This window comes from Alexandromys fortis, unplaced genomic scaffold, assembly GCF_014885135.2.
Source record: "Alexandromys fortis isolate MF-2015 unplaced genomic scaffold, M_Fortis_MF-2015_v1.1 scaffold_43, whole genome shotgun sequence".
NCBI classification, from domain to species: domain Eukaryota; kingdom Metazoa; phylum Chordata; class Mammalia; order Rodentia; family Cricetidae; genus Alexandromys; species Alexandromys fortis.
This window is the reverse complement of record NW_026067928.1, coordinates 6,118,987-6,142,344: the sequence shown is the minus strand read 5'-3', so window position 1 is coordinate 6,142,344 and position 23,358 is coordinate 6,118,987. Positions and strand designations below refer to the sequence as shown.

Sequence of the window (23,358 nt, the reverse complement as noted above, 5' to 3'; positions counted from 1 at the left end):
ATAGTGTTGTAGCTATGATTTTGTGTTCGACCACATTCATAGTCATATCAGGCCACTTGCCACATCTGCACCTCGGGTTAAACATGCCAATTTCTTCACATTGTTTGGAGAATGATACTCAATTACTAACTTAACTGTTATAGCTTATATTCATACCAAAATTGCTGTACATTTTAAGGTCTAAACCATTGATAATAGCATGATTACAAAAACAAATAGGGAATACAAAGGATTGGAAAGTTTAGTATATTTTAGTAAATCTTTTTAATTTGCATAACAGGTAACGAATTGGAGGAAGATCTTGAAATTCTTGAAGAGGCTGCATTGCAGGTATTTTCCTAAACATTTTAACTTTTGTTCATTAGCTTAAAAATATTTCAACAAGATGATTGTTTTCTTTAACATAAGACTCCGTGATTAAGCACTCCATTCTCTTTATTGGTATTCTAGAAACATGTAAGTTTCCTCATGATGAGAGGGCCCATATGAACACTTAGTGCCATGTGCTTGGGGAGAAAGAAGGACTAGGATTCAGAGATGTTCTTCAGAGCTGTGTACATTTTATTTATATCTGGAAAGTCTTTCTACCAACAAACAAAAAAAGGCATTTGTCAAAGGACGTCAGTTTGATAACATCATAGAACCATTTGGCTCTCACAGGAAGCATCAGTTTGTTGCCTTGTTATTTACTAATGTATTTATTTGTAGAAACATTAATTAAGTAGAAAATTTGACAATATAATGGAGATAAATATATATTTTCATTGAAGTACTGGACTTCTTTATTAATTTGTTATTTTATATTACTAAGATCGTTATATTCTTTTAGCTTAAGTACTCTTAATTTAAATAGCTAGCAGTCACTGAAGGCTAGGAGGAGCCTAGTAAGCAGTAATTTCAAATTATAATGCCTCCTTATCCTAGGCTAGATATTGGGCGTAGTAATTGAGAATTTATGTAGACTGTACACTGAGACCATCAGTGACGGGTTAATGCTGTGTAGTGCAACAGCATGAGGGTAAAGCATAGGTTGATTCCATTGTATCCAGACCATAAAATTTCATGAATTTGTAAAATTGTCCACACTTTTTCCCACAAATATTAATTTTATTAAGGAAAAATACTCCTTAAAAATATGCTGTTTTATTGGCAGTAACTCATAATGATCACTTAATAGCCCAAAATAGAAAGGTTGTATTTGTAAAATAAAAGATTCATTTTACTGGACCTAATTTTCCCAATTTTCCCATATATCAGAGAATATTGAGTTTGCATAAGGGTAGCATTGATTTAGTTGGGGCCTATATCCTGTGTTAGCAGTGTGCTTATTTACATAATAATTTGTACACGTGTAGTTTATAGTACCTTTAATATTATTTCTCTAGTATTTTGGCAGTTACACCTTGGAGTTAGTATTGATTCTTTTTTTCATCTTACAGAATCTAAAGTTCACAGAATTTACATGATTTATCTAAGAATCTGGTTTTGAGACATAAAAGCTCTTGTCTTATTCCACTGATTCTAAGTTATTCTTTAACATTTATTTCCTGAAATTAATTGATCAAAGGGAAGTAAACACTGATTTGTGTTAATTTGTCTAGCGATATTTATAAATTTTCCGATTTACTTTAGTTCATTTAGTCGTCACACAGCTCTATAAACCAGATACTTTTGTCTCCATTACAGAAAACTGAAGCAAAGCACTTAGAAAACTTGCCTAGAACGACACAACTGGAAAGGAATTTTACCTCTGATAGCTTGCTGACAAAATCCTTTACTTTGACCACTTTGCTATAGTCATAGGGAGCTCTGATTTGCTCTGTAATTTAAAAGACTCTTAAGGTTTTAAAAAGCTACCGGGTGTGTGTATGTATGTGTATAGATACGTTTAATATTAAGTCTTTGTACTTTAGGGAACAAAAATAATAATTTAACAAACATTTAACAAATGGTGTATGTCATGTCTCATTCAAATCTAAAACAGTTTTCAAGCCTGGAGGTAGTGGCACAAACCTTAATCCCAGCACTTGGGAGGCAGAGACAGGTAGATCTCTTTGAGTTCGAGACCAGCTGGTCTACAGAGTGAATTCCGGGACAGGATCCAAAACTACAGAGAAACCCTGTCTCGGAAAAATCAAAAAAATAAGGGGTGGGCTTTTAAGAAATTCATACAGTATTATTTCCTTGAATATGGTCTATATAAAATAACACTTAGACTCGATAATATTTAAAGAAAGAATAGACTTGTTATGTAGTTGGTGTGATATAACATATATAAACAATGTTCTATTTCTCAAACACTGTAGTAGGTATTTTATACATATTATTTAACTTAAATTTAATAGCTATCACTTAAGAGATGTATGGTTTGAACACCAGCTGATATGGTAATTTGTTTATTCAAGAATATATAACATATGTATAACCAGGGTTTTCGCTAAAGTCCATTTGACCCAAAGCAAAAAATAATAAACAAAACTGTTTAGAGTTGCATGGTTGGTGTAATGAAAAGTTACTTTTAAATGAATAAATATCCCTGGAAAGGGTAACATTTTTTTATTATTTTTTTTTAATTTGTTATAATTTTTCTGGAGTCTCAGCATTCCTGGCACATCTTCAAAAGAAAGAAAGGGTTTTAGTTATCAGATGGGGGAAAACTAAAATTTCACTTTTTTCTTCCTATTTTCCTTAACTATCATAAGACTTATATTCAGAGTTATATGTGCAACCCAATCTTTAAAGACCTAGTCCTAAGGTCACCTCCCCAAGACAGTAACCACAGCTTACCTATGATTGGCAGTGGGAACTGAAAATTAAGGAGATTCCCACAGCTGCCTACAGGAGCTCTGTTTCTGCCAGATGTGCATGTAACGTAGGAGCTGTGCCATGTCATCCAGCATGGAGAGTTTGCAGTGATGAATTTTGAGGAAGACAGGCAACTGGTACTATTCCTGAGAACAGTATTTCCCTCCTATAATTTGTACTTTATAGACTAAAGACAGTAAGACTGAAGCATAGGAGGAAATTATTTTCTCCAAAAAGAATACCAAAAAAGGTGTGCTTCTTGAAAAGCTCATGGAAATGTTTATAATTTAATATATTGCTGTGTGTAATGTCATAGGTCTGTAAGCCCTACAGTCAGAAGGTCGAGACAAGAGAATCCTACATTCAAGGCCAGCCTAAACTACATAGTGAAACCTTTTTATAAATAAATAATAAATAAGTAAGATACATATTCTTTTATTCCCAATAGGTGTGCAAAACTCACTCAGGTATTCTTGGAAAGGGTTTGGCTCTTTCTCATTCACCAACAATCTTAGAGGCGCTTGAAGGAAACTTACCGCTTCAAATCCAAAGCAACGAGCAGTCCTTTCTGGATGATTTCATCGCTTGTGTCCCAGGATCAAGTGGTGGAAGGCTTGCAAGGTACTTTTAATATGAAAATTGATTTCATTTAAGTGTTCATCTCTGAGAAGTAGTTAAAGGAGGAAATAGTCATTTTGATGTTAAAGTAATCCCTTCAATAATCCAGATTATGTGTTTTGAATGTGAAGTAGTAAAAGTTGATATTTTAAAATATATAACAGTTAATGATTTATTAGTTTTTTCCATTTGCTGTTTTTGGATGAAAAGAAAAATATGCTAGCTGGTGTTTATTAATAAAAAATAAAATAAAAATTTAACCTGTTTCTGGTTTTAATTTTTAAATTAAATTAATAGAGATTAAATTTAATAGAGATTACACTTTAGTGTTTAAAACCACTTCATGCATTTTTTTTTTGTGAATATCTAGTGGACTTACATTAATTGCTTCCCAGGAAGACACTTGTAACTGTTGCTAATCAGAAATCATAACACTGGCTTAGCACTTTGTTAAATACAGGTTTAGTTTGTTTGGCTTAATTTCATGTTCTCTTGTTTTTAACTCTTTTAGATGGCTTCAGCCGGATTCCTATGCTGATCCTCAGAAGACATCCTTGATCCTGAATAAGGATGATGTTCGTTGTGGCTGGCCCACCACCATAACTGTTCAAACGAAAGACCAGTATGGAGAGGTGGTCCATGTTCCTAACATGAAGGTAATTGTGTGTGAATGTCCACACCTGGACTGCTGTGTCTGATAAGGTTTGAATGGTAAGTCTGCGGAACTCACCTGCCCTTCTCTCTGCCTTTGTATAATGGAGGACACGGAAGAATTGCTTAGGTGATGAGGACTAGGTGTGTGCTATGGCAGCTGCAAAGAAGACAGCTCAAGTTGTCTATTGGAAGAGTTGTATAGAGGGAGGGTCTGTAGTAAAGAGGGATTGAATGCATTGTTTAGTTTTGTTCTATTTATTAAAAGATTCATACTTCCTGCTCTTAACTGAATTCCCATTTTAAAGATAATATTGATAACTAAAACTTAATAGACAAATTATAAATATATAAATTAAAATTATAAAATAATGACTAATACAAATATACTAATGAATAAAACATTATATACTTTAAACATAAGATATTAGTTGATACAGATATTTATATTATATCAAATGAAATTAGTGATACAAACTATTGATACAAATATTTCATTTAAACCTTTGGTGTTTCCAAATAATTTAAACCAAATATAAATTTGTGTAGGTGGTCTCTAGTCCTTTTCCCTTCCAAAGCTGAATTAAGATGCATAATCTTCTCTCTCTCTCTCTTTTTTTTTTGTTTTGTTTTGTTTTGTTTTTGTTTTGTTTTGTTTTGTTTTTCGAGACAGGGTTTCTCTGTAGCTTTGGAGCCTGTCTTGGAACTAGCTCTTGTAGACTAGGCTGGCCTCGAACTCACAAAGATCCGCCTGTCTCTGCCTCCTGAGTGCTGGGATTAAAGGCGTGTGCCACCACCGCCCGGCACATAATCTTCTTCTGTTTGAGAGCACTAATTTTTTTAATCACTTGAATAAAACTATTTCAGCTGCTTTATACCTTCTTTAATATGTAGCATGAACAAAACACAATAGCAATGTAGTCTTTTATCTGTCTCAGTAAAAAATGATTGATTGACTCATTGTTCATACCTGTTAAGATCAGAAAAACTAAACTTATATAAAAACATCTGACTCTGATACTAAGCATACGTCAGCATTTAACAGCGCCTCTGATCCCAACTCACAGAAACAGTCTGTGTCGTGACCCAAACATGGGAGCAAAAATAGAATGGCATGTGCTCTGGAGCACCTACAGTATGGTAGGTGACATGCATATACGCTCAGCATGATATCCTATGTATTGTCTCGTCTTTGTTGTTTGAGACAAAACATTTGTATCTTACCACTATTTAAAGTTCAAAGTGTAACAGAAAACAAATGCTTTCAAACTTTAAGACATTTGATTACAAATATACTTCTATATTATACCTGTGCTTCCCTGGCCAGCCAGCCTGGTATACTTGAGAGTCCCAGAATACTAAGAAATACACCCCCTCTTTAACCTCCTCCCATGCACACTAGGTGGGATGATCCATATTCTTGAATTAACTAGTTTTGGTAATCTCAAAAGTAGTACCCATGATATGATATGCTTGTTGTATGTGTTATAGACATGGGGCTACTTAGAATTCAAGTGTTCTTTTTAGCAGTATACAAATAAGCAAGCAAAAGCAGAATAGAGCTTTTTGTTATAGTTCTTGGCAAGTGTTGCCTTTTTCTTTGGCTCATGCATACTAAACATACTATGCTACCACACTACACTCCCAGACTCTCCAAAATATTTATGAAAAGTTGTTAGCAACAATCAATATTTTCAGTATTTTTATAAGCCTTTGGAAATTCCTGTGTATAAAGTAGGTAGATGAAGGATATTCACATTTTATCATTGTAGAAACTAAGTTGCAAAGTTTAGATTGTTAAAATCAGTAGCATAAATTATGAAGTATGCTGTCTGATTATGCTTTTCTTGCCCTAAGTAAACAGACATCCTTAGATTTCTGGTATATTTTAAACCATCAATTCTAAAGATTTCTATTAATGAGAATATTTTCCTTTGTAGACTAATTTTTCTAAGATTTATTTATTTTTATATGTATTGGTATTTTGCCTACATGTCTGTCTGTCTGAGGGTGCCAGATCTCCTAGAACTGGAGTCACTGTGGTGAGATGCCATGTGGGTGCTGGGAACTGAAGCCAGGTCTTCTGAGAGATCAGCCAGTGCTCTTAACCGCTGAGCCATCTCTTGAGCCCCCTTTGTAGACTATTAACATCAATAATTCAGACAAATTTTTACAAATAAGATGTGATTATGAGATATTTGAATTATCTGATAAAATAATATTACTTCCTGAAAGAATTCAGTATACATTCTTCCTGTTTTCTTTCCCAATATCATACTAATGATAGATTTAATATTTATGTTTTGAAACCCTGATTATTTGTTCTAAAGTAGTGACACCTCTGTTTTACACCGTTTGAGTGTAAGAAAGAGGTGAGGTCTTCCTGGAAATGGAAATGACCTTGGTGAACCAATGTTAATAAAACTTGTATCATTGACTTTGTAATTGTAAATGGCTTCTTTTTGATGTGTCAAGGATAATTATATGTATTTGATTTTTATATTATTGTGAATAGGTGGAAGTGAAAGCTGTACCTGTTTCTCAGAAGAAAACATCTTTGCAACAAGAGCAAGTAAAGAAGTCTCAGCGGATTCCTGGCAGTCCTGCAGTAGCAGCAGCACCTTCTAACACCGACATGACTTTCGGTGGGTTGGCGTCACCAAAACTGGATGTTTCCTATGAGCCAATGATAGTAAAGGAGGCACGATACATTGCCATAACAATGATGAAGGTAATTTATTTTTACTTATCAGAAATATTAATCTTTGACGATTGATTTATTTAACATTTCAGTTATTCACATTTTGGTCCATATTATAAGTCTAGAGCATTGCTGTTAAGTGTCAAATTTGCAGCATATATTTTAAAATGCTATTCCTTCACCCAGAGAAGCTTTGTATCAGTTTCTGTCAGATGTTGAGGGGCTCAGCTATTATAGAACAAGCTGAGATGACTTAATGCTGAGATTCTTTAAAGTGCTTATCTGCCAGAACACACATCTTCAGGACTTCGGGATTTACTTAGGTTCCTTTGGATTTTTCAGCTCCCATATTAGTGCATCTCTTTAGATTCCCTGCTTCTCCAGGTTTTTTAGTTGATGATGTCTTTTGAATGGGTTTTTTTTTTTTAAATGTTCTACTTTTTACTTATCTTAAGAGACAGAGTTACTAAACCTTGTCAACCTGCAGGATTTAGTCATTTTGGAATTTTTAGAGAGCAGTATCTGGATTTGAGTAGCTAAAAGGCATGACTGTGCTGGTAGTTTGTAGAGATTAGTATGATAACAGTGTAGATGGGACTTACCCTGGTGAATTATCTATCAGTCAGAACAGACCTAAGAGATACTGAAGATGTTGTATCAGCACTGCTTCAAAGCTAATCAAGAGTGGTCTGAAAAGAAAGTGTAGAAAATTAAAAATGACATTCGTAATTAAAGTTGGAAACATTAGAGAAATAGGTTATACAAAACAGGAAGAACTTTACTCTAGGCCTTAGGTGTGGTCTGACATTTTAGCCCTTTGATTGGCAGAAACTAGGATTTGTTAAAATAATACTTTCCAAATTTTCTTTACCTGTTAGTCACAGGATATCAAGTCCCACACAAAGGTGGACAAGAAATGACTATTTAGAGTGCTAAAGATGGACCAAGAGAAATGGTAATTTGTCCCTGGGCCTGCAACACTTGAAACATGTCACAGTTAGTGAACTGTGAAGAAGGTTGCATTTTGAAGATGTAGCTTCTTCGGGGGTGCTGTCATTCACACCTGCTTTTCTCTTTACATACTGTCTTCAGAAAATCAGGTCCCTGCTCTGACTGCAGGGCTTCAAGAGCATTCTGGAAGATCCAGGGTAGAACAGTTCCAGAGTACTATTCCCAAGGGGTGTCTGGGCAGATGTTCTCTACAAACTGTTCACAGATACTGTACACTCATTCAGCAGTGAGTCCTATATTAGAGGATAGAAAAACAAAATATGTTCATCTGTTAATGATTTACAGGTGTGTGGTTGACAATGGTGGAGTAAAATATAGAGAGATGTACAGAGTCTGGAACCTGGGTCCCCAGCTGCTGAATACTGTAGAAACTCCGCAAAATCAACCTTAAGTTACATTTCTCTAATGTCCAACCTATAGACACATGACAACTCTGGATAATTTCTGAATCACTTTTATATAAGGGAAAGGAAAGAGGCGGAACGAAGGCATACTTGTAAAAAGTACTGGTAAAAGTAACTGGTGTACTTTTCTTCATAAGTACTGGGAAGCTAGAAGAATATGAGACGTTGAAGATCTTGAACTGAGAAAAATAATGATTCATTTGGTAATATTGCAGGTATACAAGTGTATCAGGGATAATGTGCTAAGTTTATTGTACACTCTGTCCATTTTTGTCTTTATATTTTGCCATAATAGGTAAAAAAAATGACTATTTTACAAGACTAATTCAGTACCTGCCAGCTTATAAACAAACATTTTTATAGTCCCGTTCCATTCCCAAGCCCATTCTCACCTTTCTTAGAGGATATCCTAAACTGAACGATGGTTCTCTCTCTCTTTTCTCTCGTGTGTGTACTTTAGTAAATATAAAATTAGCCACTAATAATGAATTTATTTGTGTAGCAAAGTTTTGTATTGTGGTATTATATTTGCGTGTTCTGCTGGGATATAGTTTCTTACTGTTCTGTAATTTGTCCATTTTCCTATTGCTGGACATTTAATATGAACTATCCTGAAATAAACATCCTTGTGTTTTGTCTCATTCTGTGAATCATCAAGAGTTTCTCTAACATATATCTCTAGTAATATAATTGCTGGGTTGTAGAAAGAAGCATGTCTAGACTGTGGTAAGCATTACCAAACTTTATCCTGCTGCCAGCCACTGTGCTCTTGAGCACTTGGTTTTTCTGAGCTGTAGTTGTGACTGTTCTGGGACTATTGTTCTTTTAATTTGTGTTTTTCCTTACTTTCCATTTTAGTTAAGTAACGTCTCCATTATTCATTGATCTTTACATTTATTCTTCAGTACATTGACTCGACTCCATTTTCTGCTGTGTTTTCTCTGTCTGTATATTGAGGATGCATATCCTACTTAATTACGTCATGTAAAAATCCTCTTCTTCCATGTGAAGACTTTTCTCTGTACTATTATTGTTTAAGGGATATTTAAATTTTTAATAAACTGAATGATTTCTATTTTTAAATCTTGGTAAGCTAAATTTTTGTTGCTGTGACAAAATTCCTGATCAGCAATTCAAGGAAAGAAGGGTTTATTCTGCTTACAACATCCGCCATGGTAGGGCGGCATGGTTGCAGGCACAGGAGGCAAACTGCACAAATTTGATCCTCATTCAAAAAGCAGAGCGATAAATACTGCTACTTATCTTATTTTCTCCTTTTTATTATGATCAACATTTGGAAATCCTTTCCCTGTCTCAGTTAACCCAATCTAGAAAATTCTTCACAGATATAGCCAGCCACACATTTGTCTTTTTAGTGACTCTAGGCCTTGTTAAGTTGACAGTATTAACAATCATATCATAAAGTTTTTGATTTGGTTTTGGTTTTCATTTGGATCTCTATCAAATATGGAATTCATTTTTCAAGTGGTCTTGCCATTTTCTTTTTTTCCTGTGTAGATGGATAGTGTTCTCAGTTCCTTTACTGGATATTCTAGCATTGCACACAATGTTCCTTGTCTCTTTCTTATAGGTATATGAAAACTACTCATTTGAAGAGCTGCGTTTTGCATCACCAACTCCTAAAAGGTAAAAATTGCTTTCTCAACGTGTTGCTAAAACTAAAACCTAATAATCCAAACTGAAATCATCAAAAATTCCATTCTTACTTTGTTTTGTTTTAAAATATTTTTTGCTAATTCTTTAAGTTCATATGTGCAACTGCCCTGTTTTGTGTCTTGTGTGGAAAAGAGGTTCCTGGAAGTCATACACCACCTCAAGCCCTTACCATTCCATCCCCTTCTTCCCTGACGATCCCTGAGCCTAGTGAGAGGTGTTTAAAATAAAATAAAATAAAATAAGATAAAATAAAATAAAAATAAAAGGCTCATTTTAGGTCGATCGCTCCAAAGTCCTTCAGTCTGCATGTTTGCCAGTTGTGAGTCTCTGTTAATTGCTGTTTACTATAAGAAGCTTTTTGGATGAGGGTTGAGATCTATGAGTATATCAATATTTAATCAGTAGTCATTTCAATACCATGTCCATTTAGCAGAATAATAGTAATTAGTTCTCCCGTATGACTTATGATCTCCCTAGCCACAGAATCTTGGCCCCATTAATGGTACCAGTTCTGGTTTTCATATTGTGGAACAGGACTTAAATCCAATCAGAAATGGGTTGTCCCATGATATTTGTGTCACTATTGACCAATGGGCATATCTTTGTCTTTACATTATCTCTCAGGATTCTCCGCTGGATGAAATTGATGATTATGCCTTCCACTTCCAGATCAGTCACTGTCTTCATTTCTCTGTGTTTTATACCTCAAATATATAATGCCTTCAAAATAGGGTGATAAGACCTAATAAGTTTCGGAGAGTGACCAAGAGCAGTGGCAGTAACTTGTAATGTTTATCAGTCTGTGATTTTCTATTGGACAATAGCTCAAAAAGAGATAGTGGTAAATAAATAAATAAATAAAAGAAACTAGTAAGGGCTCATGGAGGTGTCAGCATGGTGGGGTTCACTCTAGGGAAGGGGCATAGAATACACTAACATAAAGCTGAAAGGGAATAAGGGAACCGAAGGAGTAAAGGGATTAGAGAATGGGAGGGCAGTGTAGAAGATGTAACATGGGGAGGAATAGCAAATATTAAAGACCTTTTGAAAAAACATGTGAAAACTACTATCATAGAAGCTTCCTGTATATGTAGGTGTATGCATGTACATACATATATGGGCTTCGTCTAAGGAGCTTCTTGCAGTAGATTGCAATTAACACAGAGACTCACAGCTGGAAAACGTGGAGAACAAGAGAGTATGCAGCAGTCAGCCTAAAATGAACTGGGTTTTTTTTTGTTTTTTTTTTTATCCTATCCCTCACAAGGCTCAGGGATCTTCACAGAAGAGGGGGATAGAATGATAAGGGTGAGAGGTGTTGGTGACTTCCAGGAACCTCTTTTCCATACAAAACACAAAGCAGGGCAGTTACATATATGAATTCAAAGAATTAGTAAAATGTACACACACACACACACACTCACTCACACACACACTCACACACACACACACACACACACACACACACACGAGTTTATATGGAGTCATTTTGTACCAGGGAGGACAGTACGTCAACAAGATAACACATGCTAACAAATAAAATGCCCATACCAAGAATGGATACCTAACCTTCTTTTCTTAAGTGACTTTTTACTTGAAATCTCTAATCAAGTGTTCCTTTATATGATGTAGACTTTCTAGTGTCATTTATTTTTAGTCAGCTATAATACTACTAATGCACAACATAAAACAAAGATACCAAAGAAAGAATATTAAGTTCCCAAACTGTATACATGGGGTAGTCTAGATGGATTAGGTGGAATTCCTGGGTCCTGTGGTAGGTTGACTCCCAGCGTCCTGAGAAACCACCTCACTGATTTCCAAAGTGGTTGCACAAGTTTGCATTCCCACCAACAATGGATGTCCTTTGTCTTTTGGAACAGCATAGAACAGATTCCAGCCAATTTTTGTTCCCATACCAAATCTGACCCGCTGCATGTTCTCATAAATGTTACTATAACACAAATTTGCTCATTCGGTAGCTACTTTTACAGTGCATGATCAAAGGAAGTAGTTACCACAAAGACTTTTTTGCCTAAGAAACAAATTTTTACATAAAGTGTTTACTAACTCCTGATATTTATTATAATTTTATGACAATCAGCAATTCCTAAGAATAAGTAGGTATTTATATTTTCCCTGTGTTGTATTGGTCTATAAAGTGTATGTTTGATTAGTGAGAAATAGGAACTTTTTGTTATATATGTTAAAATTGAGATTCCATATTACTTCTCGGATATTTAATATTTAAGTGGAGATACAACTGAAATTGCAAATAGTTGAAGGTCAAGGGAAAAGTAAATTTCACAGTCATACATAGAAATGATATTTAACATTAATGGATAGGTCATTAAGCAACTAAAAAGATGATTCAAGAAAAAGAAAATCTAGACTCAATCCCTGGGTGTTTTGTAAATTAAAGTACAGTCAGAAGAATGACTAATGAGGTGAAAGGAATGCCAGAAGAAGTCACAGAAGCCAGGGGACAGGGCTTCAGAAAAGTGAGAGTTACCACAATAAATGCTATCAAGAGACTGCTGAGGAAGAGAAATGGCCTTCAGGTCAAGGATGGGATGACACCAGTGGCTGATGTCAGCAGCTGCCATGACCAGTTGTCCTTTTAAATGTGTCGTCTTTCGTAAGCATGAGTTCATAGAGTAATCTTTAAAATTGATCATGGGCTTAACTGACAAACCTCACCTTTTTGTTTTTTTTGTTTTGTTTTGTTTCCATTGATTGATTGATTGAAAGTGTTAGGAACAGAGTTGTAGAAACAGTCAGGTGTAGAAGAGTAGACAGAAAAGGAGAGAGTCTTAGGTGAGTGTCCATGTGTAGGGGAAGAGACAAAAGACTTCTTTAGAAAGGAGAGTATTCTTAGAGAGGAGCAAGGGTTAAGATTGAAAATTCTAAACATTTTACGATAATAAAAAGGGCCTAGTAGAGTAGGAAAAAATAAATGATGAGCGAGAGAAAGTAAGATGACTGAGGAGACCAGAGTCACAGTTCAAATGGAAAAACTAGCTTTGGATAAAGAGCCACATTTTTCCATCAATTGGAACAGGAGAAAAAAACATAAGGCGAAATAGATTTAACAATCTGATTCCTTTGTGGAGATTATAGCCAATTGCTTCTGTTTTCTCAGAAGGGAAAAGGGAAATCATTTTCAGCCGAGAGAAGGAAAGTGGAAGTATTGGGGCTCTAAGCTGAAAAAAGTGATATTCACTTGTTTGTAAGTTTCGGAGCATACTATGATGGCTCTCGCATTGCCAGGCAGTATGATAATACAGACAGATATTTGCTGAAACACCAAATGATCCTAACTGCATAATCAAAAGTAAATTTTTTGATGTCCACCTGTATTTTGTTTGTTTTTTCAGGCCCAGTGAAAATATGCTAATTCGTGTCAATAATGATGGGACTTACTGTGCAAACTGGACTCCAGGAGCTATTGGCCTCTACACTATTCATGTTACCATTGATGGCATTGAAATAGGTAAAAGTCATTTTAAATAATAGTTGCTGCAAAGAACTAGAATTGAGATCATCCCGGTGTTGTTTGCTCTTTGTGTTATACATATAAAAAGGTTTCATAACTTCTTTGTGTCTTCAATTTCTATTTTCTATGAACATTTAATTAATACTTTGCAAAGATCATATCATTTGAGGATAATTCATACTGTTGGATCACTCATTGTAGCTATCATCAGTCTTTGCCCCATTTTCTAGTGTGTCAGTGAGGTATGATGTCCTCCTTATCCCTGCACTATCCTATACATGCCTCATCTCCCCCTCTTCAGTCACTCTCTCCTGGTTAGAGCTGACACCATATAGTCCACCTCTGATCTCCCAGTTTTGATACAGTGCCTGCATAGAGTATCTACTTAGTAGATGTTGTTATTTAAGATTTTATTCCCACTAAATTTGAAAAAAAACTATTGATTTCTTTTATGTGTTAATGCTTCATTGTGTAACAGGATAATAGTAGAATAAAAATATCATATATTGATGTCATCAAAGAATAACTGTAATAGTAAAATAGCATTGTAATATCCTTTGGGAAGCTGTACTGTAAGCTATTTATTTTCATATTGGAGACAAAGAGGTTCTTTATGTTTTGGCATATAAAATTTGTAACTGTATGCCATCAGATATGTAAATTATACAAGTCTTTGTCACAATCTCTTCTATTTCACCACATTGCTAAAACCTTTTATGAGAGAAAATATTCCCAAGCATTAAAAATTTGTGTTGCTGAGATTAAATGGACAAGTAAAAGTTACTTTAAGTATAATAGAAGTCCAGACATAGAGATTTCAGCAGGAGTTTCAAGGCACTAGTTAGTAATAGAGAGACACTTAGACTTTCATGTTGATTTCTGCATCATTCACAATAACAAGGAAATGGAATCAGTCTAACTCTTCACTGACAGAAGAATAGAAAATGAAAATGTGCATATATACACAATAGGATTTCACTCAACAGGAAAAATGTAAAGCATTACATTAAGTGAGGTCATCCAAATTTTCACAGAAAACAATTGTATGTGCTCCCTCTGTACAGATTCCAAGGAGGAATAGGCTGTGAACTAGGTAGGGGATAAGAAAGGGAGGAAAAGCAAAAGGTGAGGAATGGAGAGGAGGCTCCTGAGATAGAGGTTCTCCACATTAGGTATATAGAATATGTACAGAATATGTTAGGAACTGTAACAGCAGACAGATTTTAGTTCATAGTCTTTGCCACGGTCTCCTTTATTATCAAAAGGGACAGCCAAGTGGAAAGGGAAAAAGAGAAACAATCTTTTTTTGAAAAATGATATGGCTGTTAGCTTATTGCTTTTATGGGACTCCTCTTAGTGGGAAGCTGTTGTAAGAAAGCTGCTTGTTTTTTCCCAGCTGCTCAGCCCTGAAATAACCACACAGAAACTATTAATTACAACACTGCTTGGCCTATTAGCTTATGCATATTTCTAGCTCACTCTTAAAACTAGAATTAACCCATTTCCATTATTTTATATTTTACCACGAGGCTCGTGGACTACCAGCAAGGTTCCAGCTGGCAGCTTGTGTCTTTCCCCTCTGGCGGTTCCATGGTGTCTCACTGACCCTGCCTTCTTTCTCCCAGCATTCAGTTTAGTTTTCCCCCGCCTAGCTCTATACCACCTTGCACAGGCCGAAACAGCTTCTTTATTAACCAGTGGTATTCACAGCATACAGAGGGGAATCCCACATCAGGGAGCAGGTGTGTCTCTGACCATTTTTGCCTATTCTTGGGACTCTTTTCCTCCTGTTGGGTTGCCTTGTCCAGTCTGTTTATATGAGTGCTTTCGCCTTCTCTTATTGTATCTTGTTTTGTCCTTTTTAGCTGTTGTGTCTTCTTTTCTGAAGAAGAATGGAGCATGAGTGGATCTGGGGAAAGGAGGGTAGAGGGGCACTAGGAGGAGTGGAGGGAGGAGAAACTGGTTGGGATGTAATGTATGAGAGAAGAATCCATTTTCCATTAAAAGGAAAATTATAATGAAGCGTAATTCTTGTTAAAAAATATTTAAAGCACTGGCTGTTAGGAATGGCTTTAATAGATAAAGTCTTCAATCTCAGGCAATAGTGGAGTAAAGATAATGGGTGTATGCTTTGTATTGAAACTGAAGTAAAGGTACACATTTACTTAGAAGCATTTTACTCGACTCTTGCTCCTTTTGTCCTAACTCAGCCTTTTTCTAAGTTCTCTTTAATCTAGCACCTTTCTTGGCCACAGACAAGGGCAGATAAAAATAATAATAATAATAAATAACTAGCATTATTGAACATTTAATACATGTACATTGTTGGGTAGATAGTTTTTAATTCTTATAATGTGATGTAGATAGTATTGTCATTCCTGTCTTACACATGAACACATTGAGACACATAAGTTAGATGGTGCTTATGTAAGAACTCAGGTGGAACAGCACGAGAGTCTTACCTCTCCTAACTACTATGTTTTATCACCCTGTCGTCTGCCATCATGCTCTCTGTTAGTCACAGAGCTTACCACTGTGGGTAGTGAATAGTGTTGTGACCTCTTGCTGTTGGATAGAACTTGGCACAAAGGGGCTTCTCCTTATTATAAACTTGTGTAGGAGCATTCCATATGTTCCAGTTAAATAGTCTGTGATATGGGGCTGGAGAGATGACTTAAGAGTTAAAGGTGCGGAATGCTCTTCCAGAGGACTCAATTGCACTTCTCGGCACCACGTGGTGGCTCACAACCAGCTGTAACTCCAGTCCCAGAGGGCGTGATGCTTTTTTGTGGCCTCGGCAGCCACCAGGCACGAATGTGGTGAACAGACAATCACGGCGGCAAAACATTCACCTGACATAAAAAATAAAATAGTCTATGATATGGTTAGATTTCACAATCCCCTACCTTTTGTAGTCAAATACTATAATTACACTACTTTTCTTACAGATGCTGGCCTAGAAGTAAAAGTAAAAGATCCACCAAAGGGAATGATCCCACCAGGAACTCAGCTGGTCAAGCCAAAGGCTGACCCTCAACCAAATAAGGTGAGGGAGGGTAAAATCAAAAGGGGAATTGTCAAAATTTTACATTTTTCATTGATGCCTCAAAGTAGCCCTCAAGTGGCTAATATTTCACTTGATTTATTTTAGTATTTGAATTCTCAGTGTCCTTAAATCAGTCTGAAGAGTCATTCATAATAGTTAATCATTTCAAATTGTAGAATTTTACTTTTTGGTTTCTTTGTGTATTCTTTAATAGTTTTATGTACTTTCTGATATTAAAAGTGTAGTATTAACAGAAAGTTTACTTCAAGATTAAAATGTTCGGTACCATTAAAACAAACATTAATTTCCTTACATCTAAAAACTAGATAAAGGAATTAGTGTAGACTATTAAAAACAAAACAATGATAATGGAATTTATATCATGTCCTTCTAAAAAGTCACCTTTTATATTTTTGTTATATGTCATCAATACTTAAAATTGGAAATCATAAATATATTAATAACTTTGGTATCCAATATTCTTCAGTACTTAGAATATACTTTTATTGCTGTTATAGTAACTGATAATTGCTTGCAGAAGGAAACTAACTACAGATGGTTGTGAGGAAACTTTTGGGGATTGTAGTTCTTTCAGGCCTGTTGATTTTATGACGTACTACTTAGCAAATAGACAGTCTGTGTTCTCTCTATCACTACTGTATCTTTTCTGTTGTCAGATTCGAAAATTTGTGGCCAAGGATAGTGCTGGTCTTCGTATCCGGAGCCACCCTTCCCTTCAGAGTGAGCAGATTGGCATAGTGAAAGTCAATGGAACTATCACTTTTATTGATGAGGTAATTTATAAATATGTATTAGTAATTTATTTTGGACACTATTTTTAATGTTTACATAATAAGAAGGAAACTATGTTTTAATATTACTGGGTTCTAAACCATTTGGGTTACCTTTTTATCTTATTTTTTATCAATTCTTTGAAAATTTTCTTTACAGTATTTTGATCATTTATTACCTCCCTAACTCCTCCCAGATCCATTTCCCCAACCTACCCAATTTTGTCTCTTGTATTTTTTATTATTATTTTATCGTTTTATGTATATTGGTGTTTTGCCTGGATGTATGACTGTGTATCACATGTGTGTCTGGTACCAGTAGAGGCATCAGGTCCCCTGGAACCAAAGTTGCAGGTGCTTGTGCAATACAAGTGGGTGCTGGGAATCAAACCAGAGTCCTCTGTAAGAACATCCAGTGCTCTCAACCGGTGAGCCATCTCTCCAGTCCTTATTTTTGTTTGTTTGTTTTGTTATGTTACATTTTTTCAACCTATCAAGTCCTCATTGTGCTGGCCATAAACTCTTGGATGGTGGTCACCATTGAAAAGTTGAGCCTACCAGGGGGCATGGTCCCCTTCTTCATGCAGGGATTTTGGCTGGACCTTGTGCCGATCTTGTGGATGCTTTCTCAACTACTACAAGTTCATGTGTGCAGCTGCACTTCTATGGCCAGTGGTTTTTTTGTCATAATTGATCACTTCTAGCTCTTCCATCTTTCCTCCCCATCTTCTTAAATGATTCCTGACACTTGGGAGGAGCGGATGTGATAAGACATGTCCCCATTTAAGCCTGAGCAGTCTCTTTTTCACTTCATCTTAAATAGTTGTGTGTTGTTGTTAATCACCATCTACTACAAAGGAAAAAGAAAATAAAAGAGGTTACTGAGGGTTGATAGATGTGCTCAGATCTGTTGTTAATTAGGTGCCAGTTTACTGCAATGTCCATCTAGTACAGAAGCAGTAGTACACTCTCCTCTAAGGCCTGTGCCCTGGAGTAGATGATGGTGAGTAGGATTGTGATTGTGTGCATAGCACCTTCAAACATTATGAGAGTTAGGCAATAGGGAGGAAGACTCAGGTGAGTGCCAGCTTGATATCTCTGTGCTCTGAGCCACATGTGTGATGTCCTCAGCAATAGTCTTACCATCAATTCTGGAGCATCACCAAGAGCACTGGAACATTTGGGGGTCTTTGGGACCTCACTTGCCAGTAACTCCAGAAGAAATAACCTGTTTCTGACACTGGACTTCATAGAATTGCTATGAATAGTGTGTCATCTAAAATTCCACTCATGATACTGACAGCAGTAACCTATAATGAAATAGATATAACCAGAACTATATATGCAGACATATCAGAGAGATTTAGTGGAAATAGAAAGATGTAGCAGATGGCAGGAAAGTTTCTCTGCATAATTGGTAGTTGGGTGCCAATTACCACCCATTTTGAAAGGCACTTGTTTCAAACAGTTTGGGAAATCTTTTGAAATTTTTTATAGGATATTTTCATTGAAGTTTATGTGTTTAATTTATTTTCCTTTTTCAGTAAAAACTGGGAAAATTGCCCTTTGAGTATGAAAAACTCAATTGAACACTGTAATCAGAACCTATAGAAATACCATTTGCTAAAGATAGATGTATTCTAAATGAATTTTAGAATGGTTTTAAAACCTATTTCTTGGATTGCTTTAACTTTGGAAAGTCCATTTTTCTACAGTGCAACCACATATCCTGCATAAAAGACACATTTGTTTGGCAAATGACTGATTGTGCTATTAAATTATTTAACTGCATGTGATTTCTTTTTGCTTCTCTTCCTGGGAGAAGTTGTTTTCACAATCTAACCATGATCTTACTGTTTTGGTATTCCTTGCTGGAAGTTCTCACACATTTATCTTCTTCTAAAACTAGATGTACAATCTCCACTTCTACCCTTCTTTGCCTGCTTTGCTTATTCGTAGTCCTCATTAGCTTCTTACAGGAAAGCAAATTTGTTTGGTTTTTTCTTCCTCTAGATCCACAATGATGATGGCGTGTGGCTGAGACTGAATGATGAGACGATAAAGAAGTATGTTCCTAACATGAATGGTTACACTGAAGCCTGGTGCCTCTCTTTTAATCAGCATCTTGGCAAGAGCCTTCTGGTCCCTGTTGACGTAAGTGAAAGATGGTTTTTGAAAACATCATAGTTACACTCTGTCCCCATTATAGATCTTTCTTTAATTAAGGCTTTTCAGTTCTGAGGTAATAATTCATACCTGTAGCATTTTTACTTCAAAAGTGCTTGAATACTCAAGGGCTTCAGTGTAATGAAAGTGGAATTTGTGGAATTTGGCAGGGGTAAGGCTCCTCATGCTTATTTTGATCCGTCACTAACAGTAAGTAATAAATTAAAACTAAACTTAATGAATTACTTTCAAAGAGGTAGGAAGTTTTTTTATTATTTACAATGAATTCCAACCCAATAGTTAAGAAAATAGAATTACTATGCATTTAGAAATAGGTATAATTATTGGTTTGTTCTGTTGATCGTTGGCAGTTATTTCCATGTTATGTTTATCTCTGGATCCCTTACGTCTTGATTTACAGTACTATTGTGTTAATGTAAGATGTTACTTTTAGACTGTATTCCATATAATCTTAGATTGAGAGAACCATTACAGTTCCTTGATATTGCAGTATTTGGTTAAGTCCTTGTATGCTAGAGTGCTATATCATAAAATAGGTAATAAGCACACTACTTTATTGGTTTAACTACAAAGTATGAATTTTCTACTTCACTATGTATTCCATATGACATCACTAATAGTAGCACTGGTGTGGTAGACTTGGGGATCGATAACTAGTATGATAGCAAGCAGATAGATACTGTGTACATTAAGTTTCCCTCTTATTTCAAGTTGTATGTCGTCTGTAAGAGTGGAAAGGGCTTTCTTCTTTCTCTCACTACCACTATTTATTGAATTTAGGTTTCTTTATCTTCAAACCATTTGTGGTGTGTGTGTATGTGCACACACCTGTGTGAATGCTTGCACATGTGCACACATGGGTCTTATTTTAATCTTAAGATCCTTAGTGGTAAGAACTAAAAAATATCCTTACTAATGTTTCTTGTGTCTATAGTGTTACTCATAGTAGTCTTGGTAACTAATTTGAGTGCTTTTGTCTGGTATAATCATTCTGCTTAAAATAATTCCTGACATGTATGTGCTTCTTACCTGTTTGTTTCATGTCATTCTTACTGTGACACTGTCTTGTTAAATTTATTGTTCTAATTTTTCCAAGATTTTAAATATTAGTGAAACAGGTGCTATAGCTTGGGTGGTCCCAAGGGTCTGTTTTTATGTTTATTTTTCTTTGATATAAGGAAGAGCTAAGTATAGCTATAAAATGGTAAATAGCTGCATAATCAGTCATTTTGTTTTGTGATAAGCTATGGAATGTCTTAACTTAGGAGGTAACATCTAACGCAGATGTGAAGGAAAAGTTACCAATGAAAAAGGCCGAAATGAATATTGTGTAATTCAAAGTAATAGAACCTATTACAAAAATTACTATTAGTTGGAATAAACTGCCCAACTTAAGTATGAATATTTGTAGCACTAGTGATTGATTAAATGAAGATAATAGTTATTATAACATGCACTGATGGTAAATACGTCAATGAAAGTTTTAAAAATGAAGTTCTATGAGGGGTTGGCTCAGCCTGTAAAGTTTCTTGTCTGGTGGCAGGTCCTGAGTTCAGTCTCTAGAGCTCACAGAAAACTTCAGGGCAAACTGATAAAGCTCTTATAATCCTAACTCTGGGGACACAGAGACAGACTTATACCTAGGACTCATTGCTCTGATTGGTGAACCCCAGGCCAGTGAGAGATCTCAAAGGAGGTAGACAGTCTTCAGGATGACACCTGAGGTCATACACATACACACGTTGTCGACATACACATATAAACATAAAAATCAGTTAATAAACTAATTCTGTAATTTGAAAACTATAAAGCATAATGTGACCCTTTAATTCAATTCCTTATGCTCTGATGACCCCTAACTAAAATTGTTACTTCATGCCTGTATTTTTGCTGCTGTTATTAAGTGTAATGTAAACATCTAATATGCAGGATATCTGATATACTACCCTCAAAGAGGTCTCAATACACAGGTCAAGAACCGCTGCCATAAAATATTAGTTGCAATAAAATTTTATACCTCTTGAAAAATATAACTAAAGAGAAATACATATGGCATAGGAGACATTTGCTGACCTAGAATGAAAAGCTTAAGTTTTTAAAATGAGTTTATTTTTATAATTGCATGTTTTCATGACTTCAGACTTAAATTCCCAATTTTTTATGTACTTTATCAAAATGTCAAATATACATTGTAAGGAATATTGGGGAGAAAAGAGAATAAATATCAAGGAAAGCTAGTGAGTGTATTCTGAGTTCTTGCAGAAGCAATGAGGGTGTCTGAACATTTGCATGGACATGTGTGGATCACTTCCTATCCAGACTAGTTGTTGCTCACCTAGAGAAAGTACAGTGATATTAAAAAAACTAGGAATACTAAAGATTTGGAGAAGAATTAAAGGAAACATTGCCAGCTTGTGATTCTCTTGTAGCATCATGAAGTTGGTAGTTAACAAATATTTCTTGTGTTTTATAGACATTCTTTTGAAATCCTTAATGCCTGGCAGTTCAGGTTTGACATACTTGAGGTTTCCTTCTTTCTGTCTGTGAGTCAGTTTGTTTCTGTGTTAGGCTGTTTTAATACTGATAATATTATTTATTAGTAATAAATAATCGTTAAATAATTAACAATAAATATTAGAGATAATTAATACATATTAAATGGTAATTATTTAATGCAGAATAAGTGTGCTGTTATTAGATTATTTTAATCTGCACTATTTCATTTATTAATTATTCTTTAATGAGAATGAGGTCAAGACAGTTAAAGTAATACTGTAATATTTTATACATGTACAGTTTTGATTTTCTTGTATTTTTCTGCATTAAAATTAGCAGCCATTAGCTCTGCTTTTCTCGTAGAGTGATTTTTTTTACGAACTTTTGATGCATTGAATAATACATTTTCATGGCAATAATTATTAGTTTATAAAAAGTCTTCTCTGACTTAAGAAATTGTTATTTTAGAACTGCATGTTGCTGCTGGTTAATTTACTTGGGTTTCTAATATGCATTAATATGCTCATTCTAATGAAAAAAATCTGTCTTTAAAATAGAATTTAAGAATGAATTAATTTAAATTATTGTGTTTGTGCATCTTTGGGGTGCCATATTAAGCTTTGAAGGTATATAGTATGAAAACTATCTTTTGTAATAATCAGGAATTGAGACTTTAAATAAATTGCTATTTTGGTAAACATTCTTATCATTAGCTAAAATATTCCTAAGTCTTCAAAAGAAAACTCTTCAGTTCTTTCATTTTTAATCTCCTAATTTCAATTTAGCAAATGTCTTAATACTTGATAAATAATTTAAATTTACATTAAATTTTCATAGTCTAAGAATTTTCTTCAACTGTAGAAACTAAAGAAAAATGTGCAAAATTAGAATTTATGTATAATTTTAATATACAAAATTTATTTCATTGGCAATCTGTTGCCAAAGCTAGTAGCTACATCATTTTAAATATCATTGTACATGTTACTGACTTAGCAGACACAAGCTTGCACTATGAAATTAAAAGATTATAAGCTTAAAGAATCACTACATTTGGTCTGTAATGCTGAATCGATATGCATTGTTTTAGCACTTGCTTTTCTTGTTGCTTTTAGTACTAATGTATAATAAGCGTGAGATACTTTGAAAATCTTGATTTTGTGTTATGTCAAGCTGTCTGCATCACTATTTTCTGGGAGGGAGAACAGCCATGGAAGTTCTTGTTTACATTGATCAACCAATATGGATATCATTTTTCTCAGAATAGCGTTTTGGAATGCTTTATGAAGTTTTTGTTTTACCTAAAGAGAGAGGACCTATTGACCACATGTTCTAAAATTAAGGGAATGACAACTTTGGTTTCAGTTTTGTTTTAAATTTGTAGGCACGTTACTAGAAACTCGTTTTTATGTATCTGATATAATTAGTACTTATACATGTGTGTTGTGTGTGTGTATATGTTACTGTATTCACTCACA

At 35.0% G+C, this 23,358-nt stretch overlaps 1 protein-coding gene and 1 long non-coding RNA gene across 17 annotated transcripts in view; one reads left to right on the top strand and one right to left on the bottom strand.

The window, feature by feature from the left end:
- Nucleotides 1–23,358, bottom strand: part of LOC126503159 (uncharacterized) — a 1,076,305-nt gene that overhangs the window by 156,980 nt on the left and 895,967 nt on the right. The gene's annotated exons all lie outside the window — the stretch shown is intronic.
- Mycbp2 (MYC binding protein 2) overlaps nucleotides 1–23,358 on the top strand; it is a 214,271-nt gene that overhangs the window by 125,313 nt on the left and 65,600 nt on the right. For all 15 annotated transcript variants that reach the window (XR_007592185.1, XM_050144671.1, XM_050144676.1 and 12 more), the window contains 9 exons: nucleotides 281–330; nucleotides 3,254–3,426; nucleotides 3,935–4,079; nucleotides 6,590–6,805; nucleotides 9,782–9,837; nucleotides 13,245–13,360; nucleotides 16,312–16,409; nucleotides 17,087–17,203; nucleotides 19,214–19,354. Coding sequence is in view for 14 of the 15 variants with exons in the window: in XM_050144671.1 (XP_050000628.1) it covers nucleotides 281–330; nucleotides 3,254–3,426; nucleotides 3,935–4,079; nucleotides 6,590–6,805; nucleotides 9,782–9,837; nucleotides 13,245–13,360; nucleotides 16,312–16,409; nucleotides 17,087–17,203; nucleotides 19,214–19,354 (1,112 nt within the window). In the remaining variant the exon portion in view is untranslated. The remainder of the gene's footprint in view (nucleotides 1–280; nucleotides 331–3,253; nucleotides 3,427–3,934; nucleotides 4,080–6,589; nucleotides 6,806–9,781; nucleotides 9,838–13,244; nucleotides 13,361–16,311; nucleotides 16,410–17,086; nucleotides 17,204–19,213; nucleotides 19,355–23,358) is intronic.